General features: G+C 44.8%; 1 protein-coding gene across 1 annotated transcript in view; it reads right to left on the reverse strand.

Annotated features, from left to right (window-relative positions):
• LOC126484962 (uncharacterized) overlaps positions 1-17,308 on the reverse strand; it is a 92,322-nt gene that overhangs the window by 35,702 nt on the left and 39,312 nt on the right. The window contains exon 3 of the mRNA XM_050108563.1: positions 14,499-14,857. Within this exon, the coding sequence (XP_049964520.1) occupies positions 14,499-14,857 (359 nt within the window). The remainder of the gene's footprint in view (positions 1-14,498; positions 14,858-17,308) is intronic.

Consider the following 17,308-nt stretch of genomic DNA (forward strand, 5'->3'; position numbering starts at 1 on the left):
TGCCGCAGGAGTTAGTCAACAAGTAATACAATCATTGTGTTTTATACCTAACTCATATTAAAGAATCGTGACTACTAATTTATTGACTTAAATACTTGCATATCCAGAACATTTAAAATAGGTAAAGTTATAAAGTATAAATTGTGACTTGAAGCGCCCTCCCTTTTCACGTGAGAGCTTCCCTCGGCCGGATGCAAACTGCTCAAACACGTACTTTGCACTACCTATCTGACTTGCATAGCTAGTGATTTCTTAATCTCTTTCTCAGTACTGTTTTGATCACAGGTATTCGCTGTGTACAGTGACCTATGCTATGGAAGTGAGAGTAAATCCTAATTTTCTGTGGATTTCAGTAGCCCCTGTGCCTGCAGTCGCTGACTAGGCCGTGATATTCGTGAACACACCTCACACTCAATACGCCCCAAAGCCCCATTTCGAGCTTAGACCGTGAGGGCATTCTTACTTTACAGCGGGAAGTGTTGTCTGCACAGACGTTATCTGCCGTAGCGACGTCATACGAACGCCTTGCACTGCTATAGAGACAGGTAAAATAAATAAATAAGAGGTAAAAATGTTAAAGATAGACATAGTGGCTCGCAGATATACAGAGGAAAATGCAAGTGTGAGCAGTCGTCACTATACTACCTATATGCCCTCTAGTAACTAGTAGATAGTGTGGGAAGTTCCATGCGGCTTTTCGCGGATGATGCTGTAGTATACAGAGAAGTTGCAGCATTAGAAAATTGTAGCGAAATGCAGGAAGGTCTGCAGCGGATAGGCACTTGGTGCAGGGAGTGGCAACTGACCCTTAACATAGACAAATGTAATGTATTGCGAATACATAGAAAGAAGGATCCTTTATTGTATGATTATATGATAGCGGAACAAACCCTGGTAGCAGTTACTTCTGTAAAATATCTGGGAGTATGCGTACGGAGCGATTTGAAGTGGAATGATCATATAAAATTAATTGTTGGTAAGGCGGGTACCAGGTTGAGGTTCATTGGGAGAGTGCTTGGAAAATGTGGTCCATCAACAAAGGAGGTGGCTTACAAAACACTCGTTCGACCTATACTTGAGTATTGCTCATCAGTGTGGGATCCGTACCAGATCGGTTTGACGGAGGAGATAGAGAAGATCCAAAGAAGAGCGGCGCGTTTCGTCACAGGGTTATTTGGTAACCGTGATAGCGTTACGGAGATGTTTAATAAACTCAAGTGGCAGACTCTGCAAGAGAGGCGCTCTGCATCGCGGTGTAGATTGCTCGCCAGGTTTCGAGAGGGTGCGTTTCTGGATGAGGTATAGAATATATTGCCCCCCCCCCCCCCCCCCCCACTTATACCTCCCGAGGAGATCACGAATGTAAAATTAGAGAGATTAGAGCGCGCACGGAGGCTTTCAGACAGTCGTTCTTCCCGCGAACCATACGCGACTGGAACAGAAAACGGAGGTAATGACAGTGGCACGTAAAGTGCCCTCCGCCACACACCGTTGGGTGGCTTGCGGAGTATAAATGTAGATGTAGATGTAACGTATTACGAAAAACAGTACAAACACCAAAGCAGTATGGCGTGCGAAGAAGGTAGCGAGGGAACACGAGAATAGAAGTTTGAATTACTGGCAGCGAACAGAAGACTGGCAAGGGAACATAAGAAATGAAACTAGGATCAGTGGCATCGCAAAGAAGTTTGGGAAGGCAACACCAGAAATCAGACTTGGATCATTGGCAGTGTGTTGACTTAACTGACGAGTCCTTGATTATCATGACTCCTGATGATCATTGTAATAGAGCGTGCGCATTTCGCGCGTGCTGTCCCACTCGATCAGCATCGAGCTGGATGTTTTGTTACTTTATTTCGAAGTACGAACGGATGCTGTCCGCCATTAACGTGTTTGGCACTCAGCCAGTTAGGCCGCAGCAGATTTTCAGGTGACTACCACTGGTACAATATGTAAACACCATATTATATTTCTTTCTGAGAACTTATCTAATCGGGAAGTTATTCTACTTTCGAAATTTATGAAGTACTAGTACATTCAAAGCGATGAGTGATATTAAATTTTTTAATTAATTCAGATGAGCTTACGGGCTGGACTGTAATTATCACAAAGAGAAATTAGTAAACAATTCCATAAAATTATTTACTAAGTGGTAGTATACCACAGCCACGTTTTCTTAATTTAAAACATTGCTTTCCGGAAACAAGAAGAAGTATCGTACACTAGAGGCTAGGTTTGTAGGATGTGTGCACACATAAATGTAAACGAGAGGCTATCTTATTAAACAGCTATGTCTTGATAGATATTAATAATTTATTCTAATCCATTGTGGCGCGGTTGTACAGCAATCTTCTGTTGTAATTAATATTAAAAGAGAGCCCTAGGTTGCAGAAAGCTCTTTATTGGTTCAAAAATGACATGTTTCACCCGGATAGGTCATCAAGCGTTGATCGGCCACCAGCATTTTTGTCCGGGGCTATGTTTACAGTTTTTGAACGAGACCTTACTCTGTGCTGCTATGTCTGACGGCCCACGTTGCAAGACATAGTCTGATGACTCACTGCCAGGGTGAAACACGTCGTTTTTGAGCCAATAAAGAGCTTGAGTTAATAAAGACCTTTCTGCAATCTAGCACTGTTTTTAATATCAATCGATGATAATAATGCCTCCACCCTAATTCATCATTCAGGTGACAAAAATCTGTAATTTTTACCTAAAACAGGAAATTGTAGGAAAAAGATACATATTATATACAGTTAGAAATAGCTAAGTAATCAATGTATCAGCAGGAGTTGGAGGAAATATTTCCACTGAAAAGTTATTAATAAATTTTAACGTAAGCCTACATATTTATTAAGGAAAGATGTTTTGAATCATAGTGAGACACAAACATTACATACGCCAACGTATTAGGAAGTCAAGTTAAAATACAGAAAAATGTTAACAAATATGAAATAAGTGAAAAGTATTTACCTGTAACAAACCTTTTGAAAAATGTTACATTTTCGGTAACAGCTAACATGTTATGAATAATTACGAAGCTGTGGCTGCTGGGTCACGGTCAATCTGTGCCATTCATCGTTTAAATATCGTCTTTATCTATTTCATACAGTTAGCTGGTGTGCTAGTCCAATAAATTACCTCCATATTATTCTTTAAGTGCCTGATTTTTGCAAATCTAAACCCATGGAACAATGAAATACACTCCTGGAAATTGAAATAAGAACACCGTGAATTCATTGTCCCAGGAAGGGGAAACTTTATTGACACATTCCTGGGGTCAGATACATCACATGATCACACTGACAGAACCACAGGCACATAGACACAGGCAACAGAGCATGCACAATGTCGGCACTAGTACAGTGTATATCCACCTTTCGCAGCAATGCAGGCTGCTATTCTCCCATGGAGACGATCGTAGAGATGCTGGATGTAGTCCTGTGGAACGGCTTGCCATGCCATTTCCACCTGGCGCCTCAGCTGGACCAGCGTTCGTGCTGGACGTGCAGAACGCGTGAGAAGACGCTTCATCCAGTCCCAAACATGCTCAATGGGGGACAGATCCGGAGATCTTGCTGGCCAGGGTAGTTGACTTACACCTTCTAGAGCACGTTGGGTGGCACGGGATACATGCGGACGTGCATTGTCCTGTTGGAACAGCAAGTTCCCTTGCCGGTCTAGGAATGGTAGAACGATGGGTTCGATGACGGTTTGGATGTACCGTGCACTATTCAGTGTCCCCTCGACGATCACCAGTGGTGTAGGGCCAGTGTAGGAGATCGCTCCCCACACCATGATGCCGGGTGTTGGCCCTGTGTGCCTCGGTCGTATGCAGTCCTGATTGTGGCGCTCACCTGCACGGCGCCAAACACGCATACGACCATCATTGGCACCAAGGCAGAAGCGACTCTCATCGCTGAAGACGACACGTCTCCATTCGTCCCTCCATTCACGCCTGTCGCGACACCACTGGAGGCGGGCTGCACAATGTTGGGGCGTGAGCAGAAGACGGCCTAACGGTGTGCGGGACCGTAGCCCAGCTTCATGGAGACGGTTGCGAATGGTCCTCGCCGATACCCCAGGAGCAACAGTGTCCCTAATTTGCTGGGAAGTGGCGGTGCGGTCCCCTACGGCACTGCGTAGGATCCTACGGTCTTGGCGTGCATCCGTGCGTCGCTGCGGTCCGGTCCCAGGTCGACGGGCACGTGCACCTTCCGCCGACCACTGGCGACAACATCGATGTACTGTGGAGACCTCACGCCCCACGTGTTGAGCAATTCGGCGGTACGTCCACCCGGCCTCCCGCATGCCCACTATACGCCCTCGCTCAAAGTCCGTCAACTGCACATACGGTTCACGTCCACGCTGTCTCGGTATGCTACCAGTGTTAAAGACTGCGATGGAGCTCCGTATGCCACGGCAAACTGGCTGACACTGACGGCGGCGGTGCACAAATGCTGCGCAGCTAGCGCCATTCGACGGCCAACACCGCGGTTCCTGGTGTGACCGCTGTGCCGTGCGTGTGATCATTGCTTGTACAGCCCTCTCGCAGTGTCCGGAGCAAGTATGGTGGGTCTGACACACCGGTGTCAATGTGTTCTTTTTTCCATTTCCAGGAGTGTATTTATTGAGTTAAATATTGAATGTAATATGGATTTAGAAATGAGCAATAATATGAAAATTACAAATATAATGTTCTTATGGTGTCAGTAGCATTTCGCAATATGAGCGAAACTTACACAACTCTCACTGTTTTCTTGGTTTTATTTGTATCCATAGGCAAGAGCTTACTTATTAGCAACAACTCTCCAAAGATTCGTGACCGATTTACAAGATCTTAACATGATACTCTAATCACGCAAGTTTTCACACAATAAAACACTGATTGTCTGTTAAAACGGATTACGAAAAAGAATATGTTGTGCTGTATTGAGAAAATTTGCGTTTCTGTCTTGTCTCTGGCAACCGACTATAGCAGAGAACCTATGTATTAAGTAAGTTGTGTATATTACTGACAATGCTTGCGTTTGCTCTCTTTTCGCACCGTTCTTCTTGTACGAAAATACGGTGTAACGAAAATACAATGTTGTCATACGCTGACTACTGTTTAACACGTTGTGACTTCTAATTCAACAGTCTGCATCGAATCCTAAGCGTCTCTACTGACAGTAGAGTCAGTGTCGTCGTAACTGCCGTCTGCTTCACGTCTGCTGTGCAGCGAGCTACCTTAATTTAAGTATTAACTGTATTTTTCTTACTTGTCACTTCTTCTTCCGTGTGTATTTGCTTTTAGGAAGCTTTAATTGTCGGGTGCTATTAATAGTGTTCCATAGATTTCGTGTTTGTTTTGAATACAGTCAGAGAGAGTCCCTTTAGTCAGCCATAGTGCCAGTAGAGTCAGTGTCGTCGTAACTGCCGTCTGCTTCACGTCTGCTGTGCAGCGAGCTACCTTAATTTAAGTATTAACTGTATTTTTCTTACTTGTCACTTCTTCTTCCGTGTGTATTTGCTTTTAGGAAGCTTTAATTGTCGGGTGCCATTAATAGTGTTCCATAGATTTCGTGTTTGTTTTGAATACAGTCAGAGAGAGTCCCATTAGTCAGCCATAGTGCCAGTAGTGCTAGTGTTTGTTTTCAATACAGTCCAGAGACAGGTAGTGCTATTTTCATTGTTTTCTACAAGAAGTGCCTAGCAACCACAGTTTAGTGAATAAACAGCCGCCTTTAGTGAATTAGCAGTCTAGTTAAAGGTTGATTAACTCTCTTCAGTAAATTGATTCCTTAGGATGGATAGGATGTGTGACTGCTGTGTACGGACGCAGGAGGAGCTGGCCACTGTTCGCGAACAGCTGAGCGTGTTGATGGCCGCGGTCAGCCGTCTTCAGGCTGCTGCCTCGGAGTGTAGCAGCAGTGGGGAGTCTGGTGCGTCGCAAGGTACACCCCAGGTGTTACATGCTTCACCCACTGTCCCTGCTGTCGAGACATCTTCGCGTGTACTGGGCGCGGTTGGGTCACCCTCTCCCCAAGGGGAGTGGCGGGTTCAGCGGCGTTCGCGGCGCACGAGGCGGAGGGTCAATGTGGAGGCTGGCCGTGTGGCATCGCCCGCTCTGCCTGTGAGTGGACATGTGGCTGCTCCTTCAGCAAGGTCCGAGCAGGCACACGGGGGGAGGGGCTTATTAGTTATTGGAAGCTCCAACGTTAGGCGGGTGATGGAGCCCCTTAGGGAAATAGCGGGAAGGTCGGGGAAGAAGGCCAGTGTTCACTCTGTCTGCTTGCCAGGGGGTCTCATCCGAGATGTGGAGGAGGCTCTGCCGGCGGCGATAGAGAGCACTGGGTGCACCCGACTGCAAATTGTTGCTCATGTCGGCACCAATGACTCCTGCCGTCTGGGTTCAGAGGTCATCCTCAGTTCGTACAGGCGGTTGACGGAATTGGTGAAGGCGGAAAGCCTCGCTCGCGGGGTGAAATCAGAGCTAACTATTTGTAGTATCGTTCCCAGAACCGGTCGCGGTCCTCTGGTTTGGAGCCGAGTGGAAGGCTTAAACCAGAGGCTCAGACGATTCTGCGGAGATCTGGGGTGCAAATTTCTCGACCTCCGCTATCGGGTGGAGAAATGTAGGGTCCCCCTGAATAGGTCAGGCGTGCACTACACGCCGGAAGCGGCTACAAGGGTAGCGGAGTACGTGTGGAGTGCACATGGGGGTTTTTTAGGTTAGAGAATCCCCTCCCTAGGCCCGACAAGACGCCTCCTGAGACGCAGCAAGGTAGGAGTAGGCAAAATGCAACAAGGAATAACAATATTAATGTGCTAATAGTAAACTGCAGGAGCGTCTACAGAAAGGTCCCAGAACTGCTCTCATTAATAAACGGTCACAACGCCCATATAGTACTAGGGACAGAAAGTTGGCTGAAACCAGATGTAAATAGTAATGAAATCCTAAACTCAGATTGGAATGTATACCGCAGAGACAGACTGGACAGTGAAGGGGGAGGCGTGTTTATAGCGATAAGAAGTGCAATAGTATCGAAGGAAATTGACGGAGATCCGAAATGTGAAATGATTTGGGTGAAGGTCACCGTTAAAGCAGGCTCAGACATGGTAATTGGATGTCTCTGTAGGCCCCCTGGCTCAGCAGCTGTTGTGGCTGAGCACCTGAAGGATAATTTGGAAAATATTTCGAGTAGATTTCCCCACCATGTTATAGTTCTGGGTGGAGATTTTAATTTGCCGGATATAGACTGGGTGACTCAGACGTTCATAACGGGTGGCAGGGACAAAGAATCCAGTGAAATTTTTTTAAGTGCTTTATCTGAAAACTACCTTGAGCAGTTAAACAGAGAACCGACTCGTGGCGATAACATATTAGACCTTCTGGTGACAAACAGACCCGAACTATTTGAAAAAGTTAACGCAGAAAAGGGAATCAGCGATCATAAAGCGGGTACGGCATCGATGATTTCAGCCGTAAATAGGATTATTAAAAAGGGTAGGAAGATTTTTCTGTTTAGAAAAAGTGACAAAAAGCAGATTTCAGAGTACCTGTTGGCTCAACACAAAAGTTTTGTCTCAAGTACAGATAGTGTTGAGGATCAGTGGACAAAGTTCAAAACCGTCGTACACAATGCGTTAGATGAGTATGTGCCAAGCAAGATCGTAAGAGATGGAAAAGAGCCACCGTGGTACAACAACCGAGTTAGAAAACTGCTGCGGAAGCAAAGGGAACTTCACAGCAAACATAAACATAGCCAAAGCCTTGCAGACAAACAAAAATTACGTGAAGCGAAATGTAGTGTGAGGAGGGCTATGCGAGAGGCGTTCAATGAGTTCGAAAGTAAAGTTCTATGTACTGACTTGGCAGAAAATCCTAAGAAATTTTGGTCTTATGTCAAAGCGGTAGGTTGTTCAAAACAAAATGTCCAGACACTGAAACAGAGAATGACAGACTAAAGGCCGAAATACTAAATGTCTTTTTCCAAAGTTGTTTCACAGAGGAAGATTGCACTGTAGTTCCTTCTCTAGATTGTCGCACAGATGACAAAATGGTAGATATCGAAATAGACGACAGAGGGATAGAGAAACAATTAAAATCGCTCAAAAGAGGAAAGGCCTCTGGACCTGATGGGATACCAGTTCAATTTTACACAGAGTACGCGAAGGAACTTGCCCCCCTTCTTGCAGCGGTGTACCGTAGGTCGCTAGAAGAGCGTAGCGTTCCAAAGGATTGGAAAAGGGCACAGGTCATCCCCGTTTTCAAGAAGGGACGTCGAGCAGATGTGCAGAACTATAGACCTATATCTCTAACGTCAATCAGTTGTAGAATTTTGGAACACGTATTGTGTTCGAGTATAATGACTTTTCTGGAGACTAGAAATCTACTCTGTAGGAATCAGCATGGGTTTCGAAAAAGACGGTCATGTGAAACCCAGCTAGCGCTATTCGTCCACGAGACTCAGAGGGCCATAGATACGGGTTCACAGGTAGATGCCGTGTTTCTTGCCTTCCGCAAGGCGTTCGATACAGTTCCCCACAGTCGTTTGATGATCAAAGTAAGAGCATATGGACTATCAGACCAATTGTGTGATTGGATTGAGGAGTTCCTAAATAACAGGACGCAGCATGTCATTCTCAATGGAGAGAAGTCTTCCCAAGTAAGAGTGATTTCAGGTGTGCCGCAGGGGAGTGTCATAGGACCGTTGCTATTCACAATATACATAAATGACCTTGTGGATGACATCGAAAGTTCACTGAGGCTTTTTGCGGATGATGCTGTGGTGTATCGAGAGGTTGTAACAATGGTAAATTGTACTGAAATGCAGGAGGATCTGCAGCGAATTGACGCATGGTGCAGGGAATGGCAATTGAATCTCAATGTAGACAAGTCTAATGTGCTGCGAATACACAGAAAGATAGATCCTTTATCATTTAGCTACAAGATAGCAGGTCAGCAACTGGAAGCAGTTAATACCATAAATTATCTGAGAGTACGCATTAGGAGTGATTTAAAATGGAATGATCATATAATGTTGATCGTCGGTAAAGCAGATGCCAGACTGAGATTCATTGGAAGAATCCTAAGGAAATGCAATCCGAAAACAACGGAAGTAGGTTACAGTACGCTTGTTCGCCCACTGCTTGAATACTGCTTAGCAGTGTGGGATCCGTACCAGGTAGGGTTGATAGAAGAAATAGAGAAGATCCAACGGAGAGCAGCGCGCTTCGTTACAGGATCATTTAGTAATCGCGAAAGCGTTACGGAGATGATAGATAAACTCCAGTGGAAGACTCTGCAGGAGAGACGCTCAGTAGCTCGGTACGGGCTTTTGTCAAAGTTTCGAGAACATACCTTCACCGAAGAGTCAAGCAGTATATTGCTCCCTCCTACGTATATCTCGCGAAGAGACCATGAGGATAAAATCAGAGAGATTAGAGCCCACACAGAGGCATACCGACAATCCTTCTTTCCACGAACAATACGAGAATGGAATAGAAGGGAGAACCGATAGAGGTACTCAAGGTACCCTCTGCCACACACCGTCAGGTGGCTTGCGGAGTATGGATGTAGATGTAGATGTAGATGGAAGGAATATATTGTGAGATAAAATAATTTATTCAAATAGTTAAAAGAGCCGAAAATTTAGTTGTCATAGGGAACTGAAATTCTATAGTAGGAAAAGGAAGAGAATGAAAAATAGTACGTGAAAATAGACTGAGAGAAAGGAATGAAAGAGGACGCCGCCTGGAAGAAATTTTGCAAAAGGCATGATTTAATCATTGCTAATCCTTGGTTTAAGAACCATAAAAGAGGGTCGTATATCTGAAAGGGTCCTGGAGACACCGGAAGGTTTTAGATTGCTTATATACTGGTTAGACAGAGATCTAGGAACCGGACTTGAAATTGTAAGATGTTTCCAGGGAAAGAGTAAACTCTGAGGACGATTTATTGGTTACGAACTGTAGATTAAAACCGAAGAAATTGGAAAATGGTAGGAAATTACGGAGATTGGACCTGGATAAGTTGAAAGATCGAGAGGTTAAGAGAGTTTCGGAAGGACCGTTTGGCTAGAACAGGGGAAAGGAATACAGCAGAAGACGAATGGGTAGCTTTAAGAGACAATTAGTGAATGCAGCAGAGGATCATACTGATAAATAGACAAGACCTAGTAGAAATCCTTGAATAACACAAGATATAATCAATTTAGTTGATGAAAGAAGAAAATTTAAAACTGCGACAGACGAAGCAGGCGAAAGGGAATACACACGCTTAAAAAATGAGACGGACAAAAAATGCAAAATAGCTTAGCAGAAATGGCCAGAGGAGAATACTAATGATTTGGAAGCATATTTCACACGAGAAAAGGTAGATATCGCCTACAGGAAAATTAAAGACGTCGTTGCAGAAAAGAGAAGCAGCTGTGTTAACTACAAGAGCTCAGATGTAAAACCAGCTGAAGAAAATCTTACAGGGGGAAGGAGTATATAGAGGGTCTATACAAGAGATATGAACCTGAAGGCAACATCATAGAAAGGGAAATTGACGTAGATGAAGATGAGATGGGGGATATAATACTGCGATATTCTTTCAGACCTAGTAACAGCCTGGGGAGAGCCAGCCACGACAAAACTCTTCCAACTGTTGTGCAAGATATATGAGACAGGCGAAATACCATCATACTTCCAGAAGAATGTAGCAACTCCAATTCCAAAGAAAGCAATTCCTGATAGGTGAGAAAATTACCGAAAGATCGGTTTAATAAGCCATGGTTGCAAAATACTAACACGAATTCGTTACAGAAGAATGGAAAAATACACGCGCGACAATACTGACCCTGCGAATTATCTTAGAACATAGATTAACAGAAGGCAAATCTACATTTATTGCGTTTGTAGACTTAGAGAAAGTTTTTGCCGATGTTGACTGGAATATCCTCTTTGAAATTCTCAAGGTAGCAATGGTGAAATACAGGGAAAGGAAGGCTATTTACAACTTGAACAGAAACCGGATCTTCCCTCAAGTGATATTCACTCAACGGTCATCTTGTAGGTAAGCGCTTCAGCACCGACGATGATCCCACATCAGCTTGAACAGTTGTTTACGAGTGCAGGTTCCTAATCGGTATAACAGTGCTCTGGAAGAACTTGTGTCACATTACCAAAAATGCTTGGGAAAATGTGGCAGCTTTGTAGAAAAGTAACAGAAGGATTGTACAAAGTCAACAAAATTATGTCGATATGATAAATTGTATGTTATGTTTTATATGTATTATTTATAAGACTCCACGCTTCATTAAAGAAGACGAGCCGACCGGAGTGGCCGTGCGATTCTAGGCGCTACAGTCTGGAGCCGAGCGACCGCTACGGTCGCAGGTTCGAATCCTGCCTCGGGCATGGATGTGTGTGACGTCTATAGGTTAGTTTGGTTTAATTAGTTCTAAGTTCTAAGCGACTGATGACCTCAGAAGTTAAGTCGCATAGTGCTCAGAGCCATTTGAACCATTTAAAGAAGACGAAGCAAATATTGCAGAATGCGAATAAAGAAAAGCTGTCAATATAGGTAACTTAGAAGTAAATATCCTCGGAGTAGTGAACCGACTTAAATCAAGTAGTAAAGTCTTCCGGTCGAGACAATATACCAATTAGGTTCCTTTCAGAGTATGCTGATGCGGTTGCTCCTTACCTAACAATCATATGCCACCGCTCTCTCGGCTGGAAAGTTGGACAGGTCACACCAGTATTCAAGAAAGGCAATAGGAGTAATCCACTAAATTACAGGCCCATATCATTAACGTCGATATGCAGTAGGAGTTTGGAACACAGATAGTGGTCGAACATTATGAAGCACCTCGAAAAGAACGGTCTATTGTCACACAGTCAACACGGATTTAGAAAATATTGTTCTTCTGAAATACAACAAGCTGTTTACTCACACGAAGTGTTGAATGGTGTAGGCAAGGGATTTCAAATTGAATCGGTATTTCTAGATTTCCAGAAAGCTTTTGACACCGTAACTCAAAATCGGCTTGTAATGAAATTGCGTGCTTATGGAAGTTGTCCGACTGTAGTCGTGATTTCTTATCAGAAGGACCACAGTTGGTTGTAATTGAAGGAGAGTCATCGTGTGAAACAAAAGTGATTTATGACGTTCCCCAAGGTAGTGTTATAGCTTTCTGCAGTTCCTGCTAGGACACAACATGAGCAGCCGTCTTAGCTTGTTTGTAGATGATGCTGTCTATTATCGTCTAGTAAAGTAATCAGAAGATCAAAAACAATCGCAAAATGATTTACCTAAGATATCTGTATGGCGGGAAAATTGACAGTTGACCCTAAGTAATGAAGAGTGTGAGGTAATCCGCATGATTGCTAAGAGGAATCCGTTAAACATCGGTTACACGATAAGTCAATCAAACATAAAGGCCGCCAATTCAACTCAGTATCTAGGAATTACAATTAGGAAGAACCTAAATTGGAGAGAATACACAAAAAATGTGAGTAAGGTGAACCAAAGACTGCGTTTTTTCGGCAGAACAAATCTACTAGAGAGACTGCCTACGTTACGCTTGTCTGTCCTCTTTTAAAATACCGCTTCGCGGTGTGGGATCCTTACCAGATAGTATTAACAAAGTATGTCGGGAAGTTCAAAAGAGGTTAGCACGTTTTTTACTATCGAGAAATAGGGAAGAGAGTTTCAAGGACATGATACAGGATTTGGGGTGCAAACCATTGAAACAAAGGCATATATCATTGCGGCGGGCTCTTCTCACTAAACTTCAATCCCCAACATACTCTCCAGAATGTTTTGTTGACGCCAGACCTACCTAGGGAGAAGCAATCATCATAATAAAATAAGGGAAATCAGAGCTCTTACAGATGGATACAGGAGTTTATTTCTCCCGCGCGCTGTTGGAGTTTTGTGAAAGAGTTCCACTGAGCCGTAGTTGTGTCCGGCTCTTCGAAAAGCGCGCCAGGCGGAGTGCTTTCGCTTCGCGTCTAGTGTTTGCGGTGGCGATTTCGGATTGGCGCGTTGTCTAGATCGCTACCGCCCTCTGGCGGGAGGTGGAGCAAGTGTACGGTCGCGTGACGACCTAGGCAGTACGTACTGGGCGGTGACCGATGGAGGTGGTGGCGCGAGCGGGGCCCTGCTGTTGGGGGTCGTCAACTGCTCGACATGGGCTTAGCCCGATCTCTTGGCTGTCAGGGGCTAAGTCTACCTTAGCTGCATGTACGTGGCATATAAAGCTTAGAAGCCGTGGTGCAGGAGATCAGCGCGTGGGACCGTATGTCTTCTTATCGGCCGTTGAAAGCAATGGCTGTGGTGGAGTGTGAGAAGTTGAGTACTGTTTTTAAGTAACAGAGTTTTCAGGTTCTGGTGAAGTGTATGAGTTTCTTCACCAGTGGTTTTGTTGGGGTCTTCCCACCACAGTTTTCGTTTGCCTGTTCGCGGGAATGTGGTAATTGCTTCTTGGTCGGGCCGTTTCATTCACACCACGATTGGGTGATTTATGGTCGGTGTAGCGTGTCTTTATGGTTCGGAGTCTGTGTAGGCACCGCCCTTGCTACATCTTCTGGTTTTGGGTAGCTCGGGGAGGTGGTGGCTTGTAATGGATGTTTTGGGGCTGATCTGCTGTGGCCCTGTAGACCACCAATAACTATTTCGCCTATTGTGATTTGGGCCCCTTTACACGTGTCACTCCCTCATCGAGCTAAGGAATTTTTTTTTTTTTTGGAACTGCCTTCAATGTGAAGGTTTGTGTGCTGGCTTATTCACATTTATCTAGTAACAACTGACAAGTGTAATATAAGTTATTTAACTGGCGAGAGACAACTATTGTAGCTCTAGTACAAACTAACTACTTAAAAGTTTTTTTTTTTGTGGGAATTGTTCTCTTATAGATATAACAAGTTATATATATATGACAAATTTTCTTTATCAACAGGAGATATACCTGGCAATCTCCTGTTGATAAAGAAAATTTGTCAGCTATTCGAAATTATTTTTTAAATTTTTCCTTTGAAATGCGACTTAAAAATTTATTATTGAGAAAGCCGTTTAAAATAAAAAGATAACCTTAGCAGTGTGTGTTATTTCACAAGCACCTCCTGGCCTCTACTTCCACGATAATGTTTTTGGAATAACACGTGTACTTGTTGTTTGTGAATCGCCCTAATTGACGGTTCATCCATGAACATTCTGCCAGACACTTGCGTGTGATTTGCGGATTATACATATAGATGTAGATGTAGCTGTAGATCAACTCATGACGTACAAAGAAAGTACTGACTGCACAAAAGCGAGCAGTAAGTGTGGGGTGTTCACCTTACAGACGTAGACTACGTAGAAAAGCGTTATACAACTCAAAGTGAATTATTTCAACATGATAAATCGTGTGTAATTTTTTCTATACAACAGGTAACTCACATATTAGGAGCCAGTGGTGTGGATAGTTTAAAGGCAACTCAGATTACCGCTACATGTACAACGTGTTACCGAGTGCACGTACCTGCAGGTCCAGGAAGATGTTTAGCGGCTGTCGGTACACGTTGCCCCAGGAGAGGCCGTGCCGCAGCATGTCGGCCACGGAGTCGAGGGGCGCCTCGTAGGCGGGCGCGGCCAGCGACCCCACGAGGGCGCTGCAGAAGGCGGTGGACAGCAGCAACGCCGGCAGCCGCCACGCCGCCGTCAGCGCGCGCCGCGCCGCGCCCCGAGCGTGCGGCGTCGGCTGCCCCAGCAGGGCCGCCACCGACCCCAGCAGCGCCGCAGCCAGCGCCCACGGTGAGCGCCGCACTGCGGCGTCGACCAGCCGTCTGCACGTCTCTCGCCTGGGCCGTCGCTCGTCTCCTCTCCAGCTCACAACGGAACCTTGCAGACCAGACAAGCCCTCATCGATATCTTCAGACTTACAGCATTTGAAGGTCAGTAATCGAAAATCTCCTTCAGGACGCAGTACGACGTAATAATATACACAGACTGTCCGTAGAAAACAACGAAAATAAATATAGTGAAATGGGGTCTAAAATGCCTACTTTATAAGAGCTATGAGTACTTGTTCGCCTTTGCTTGCATGCGACACATCTCCTCTACTAAATAAGTGCTCACAGCTTTTATGATGCATTTTAAAGCCCATGTTTACTACTTTTTTTCCCTTCCTCTTCCCAAAATATGGAACGCGCAGTCCTTGCAGTATGTATGTGTGTGTGTGTGTGTGTGTGTGTGTGTGTGTGTGTGTGTGTGTGTGTGTGCTTGTGCATTTGTGTGCTGCTCTAAAATTCCCCCTAGTCACTTCTAGTTGAGTCGACTACGTAGACAATATTTTGAATAGAAAAGCATGTCTGGAAATGTACTGTGCTACTGCCGTTTGGAAACATGTTTGCTAGGTAGGTATCCAACACGATACTCATACCCGGGGGTGTTTACGTGGATTGGCTCATGTCATTTGATGTCTATCCTACCTCTCTTGTATGGTTCGAGTCTCATTCGTGTACCTGTGAGCGATACAGCAACATGATCGAGTACACGTTAGCACAATATATCGACATAATCCTCTGTAAAAGTTGAAACGGTACAGTAGTTTCCGCTCTATAAGCAGCAGGTTTCGCTGCTCGCTCGCACCGGGAAATACAAACATAGGCGGCTCCGCCGCCAGTTTTATTGCACGACGCGGCCGGCCGCCGGTGTAACAGAACCCATGTGGACGAGTGGAAAGAAAGGTGTCGGGCTTCATAATACGTATTTATATGTGTCGTGTATTATGCATTTCTTGTACGTGAAAGTGAATCTGCACATGAACTTTCCTAATCCTCCTCACACCTTTCCGTAAAGCGTGGCCAAATCTAAGTTGGGAAGTAGTTCTGTACTATAGTAGTGCCAACCTTACTCCTGGGCAGGGGATCAGAGAGACAGCACAGGCAGGTAAAAGTCAAAGACTTTCCAGTGTCACAAGATTTGGGGTAGAGAGGTTGGTCACGTCCAATTGGTTCGACCACCCCCTCCACCGGGGCCCAGGAAGAACTCCGGGTGCCCGCCATATGCTGGGAGTGTTACAGAAGACCTGTAAGTGAGCAGACGTGCCCTCAGTGCGTCTGTCTCAATATTCACGCACGGAAGAGACGTATTTGAATATTTGTACTAATTCTTTTATTTCCAGCTTCGGATTGTGTAAGGAAATGAATGTGCTCGTTTAATTTCGGAAATTTCACCCACTGTGTTAATGTATCTGGTCCCAGTTTGACTGCTATCCTCCTCACAAGGTGAATGTCCTATGTAAAATATTGGGACAGTTTGGTGGTATACATTTGGCCAACGCAATTCAATCTTACCCGTAGAAATGTGCGTACAGATTAATATATAATATACCCGAGCTATAAGTTGTAAAATTGTAATATCTGTAAACTTAAACATTGCTGCAATCGCTGTAAAGTCGAGTGATAATGTTTAAAATAAATAGGTAATCAACTGCCCTCAATCTTTAACATACCTTAAAAATCACAAAGAAATCAAGTTAAGGGAATTGATTTAAAATAGAAGATGCAGAATGGAGGGACCCACACATTAGCGTGTGAGCCCTCCAGCCCCTTGCCTAGTATCGTACAAAAAGGGCACGCTCTCTAGGTAGCGCTCTCAAGCTCCCCTCCCCAGTTGTCCGTTGTGCAACTTTCATTCAGGACTTGACGACATCAACTTACATCTGGCGTCCCTAGGCAAGGAGGTTTGACGGTAATCTTTCAAAGTAGTCGCGTTAACAAGATGCTGTCAAATGGTTATAGTGCGGAAACAGCACGTTTCCCGACTTGGGTTCCAGTTCAAAATATTACTAGGGCTATTCATAAAGTAAGGCCCGACGGGGTGTGAAATAGAAACCAGACTGAAAATCGGATAAAGCTTTACACAGATGCGTTGGGCGGTAACCCCGCCGACCGCGTCACGTCGCTCCTATCAGTTTTGAGCACTCAGTGAGTACATAAAGAAGCTTAGAACAATTCTCCCGCCAGGTATGAAAGCGTGGTGTGACATTTCGCCTGATGTCATGCAGCCCACATAACAAAGCTGTCATGTGTTTCCTTCTGCATAACAATGCTCGCCGCGCTCTGCTAAGGCAATGAAAATGCTCCTGCATCGCTTTCAATGGGAAGTGTTTGATCACCCACAACATAACCCGTAATTGTCTCTCCCAGAGTTTTATTTCTGCTCACATGAACCGCTGGCTATGAAGACAATGTTCTGGCACTGACAACGACCTGTAAACGACCGTACAGAACTGGCAAGAAGCACAGGCGGCTGCCTTCTATGACGAGGGTACTGGGAAGTTGGTGT

Source organism: Schistocerca serialis, chromosome 6, assembly GCF_023864345.2.
Source record: "Schistocerca serialis cubense isolate TAMUIC-IGC-003099 chromosome 6, iqSchSeri2.2, whole genome shotgun sequence".
Classification (NCBI taxonomy): domain Eukaryota; kingdom Metazoa; phylum Arthropoda; class Insecta; order Orthoptera; family Acrididae; genus Schistocerca; species Schistocerca serialis.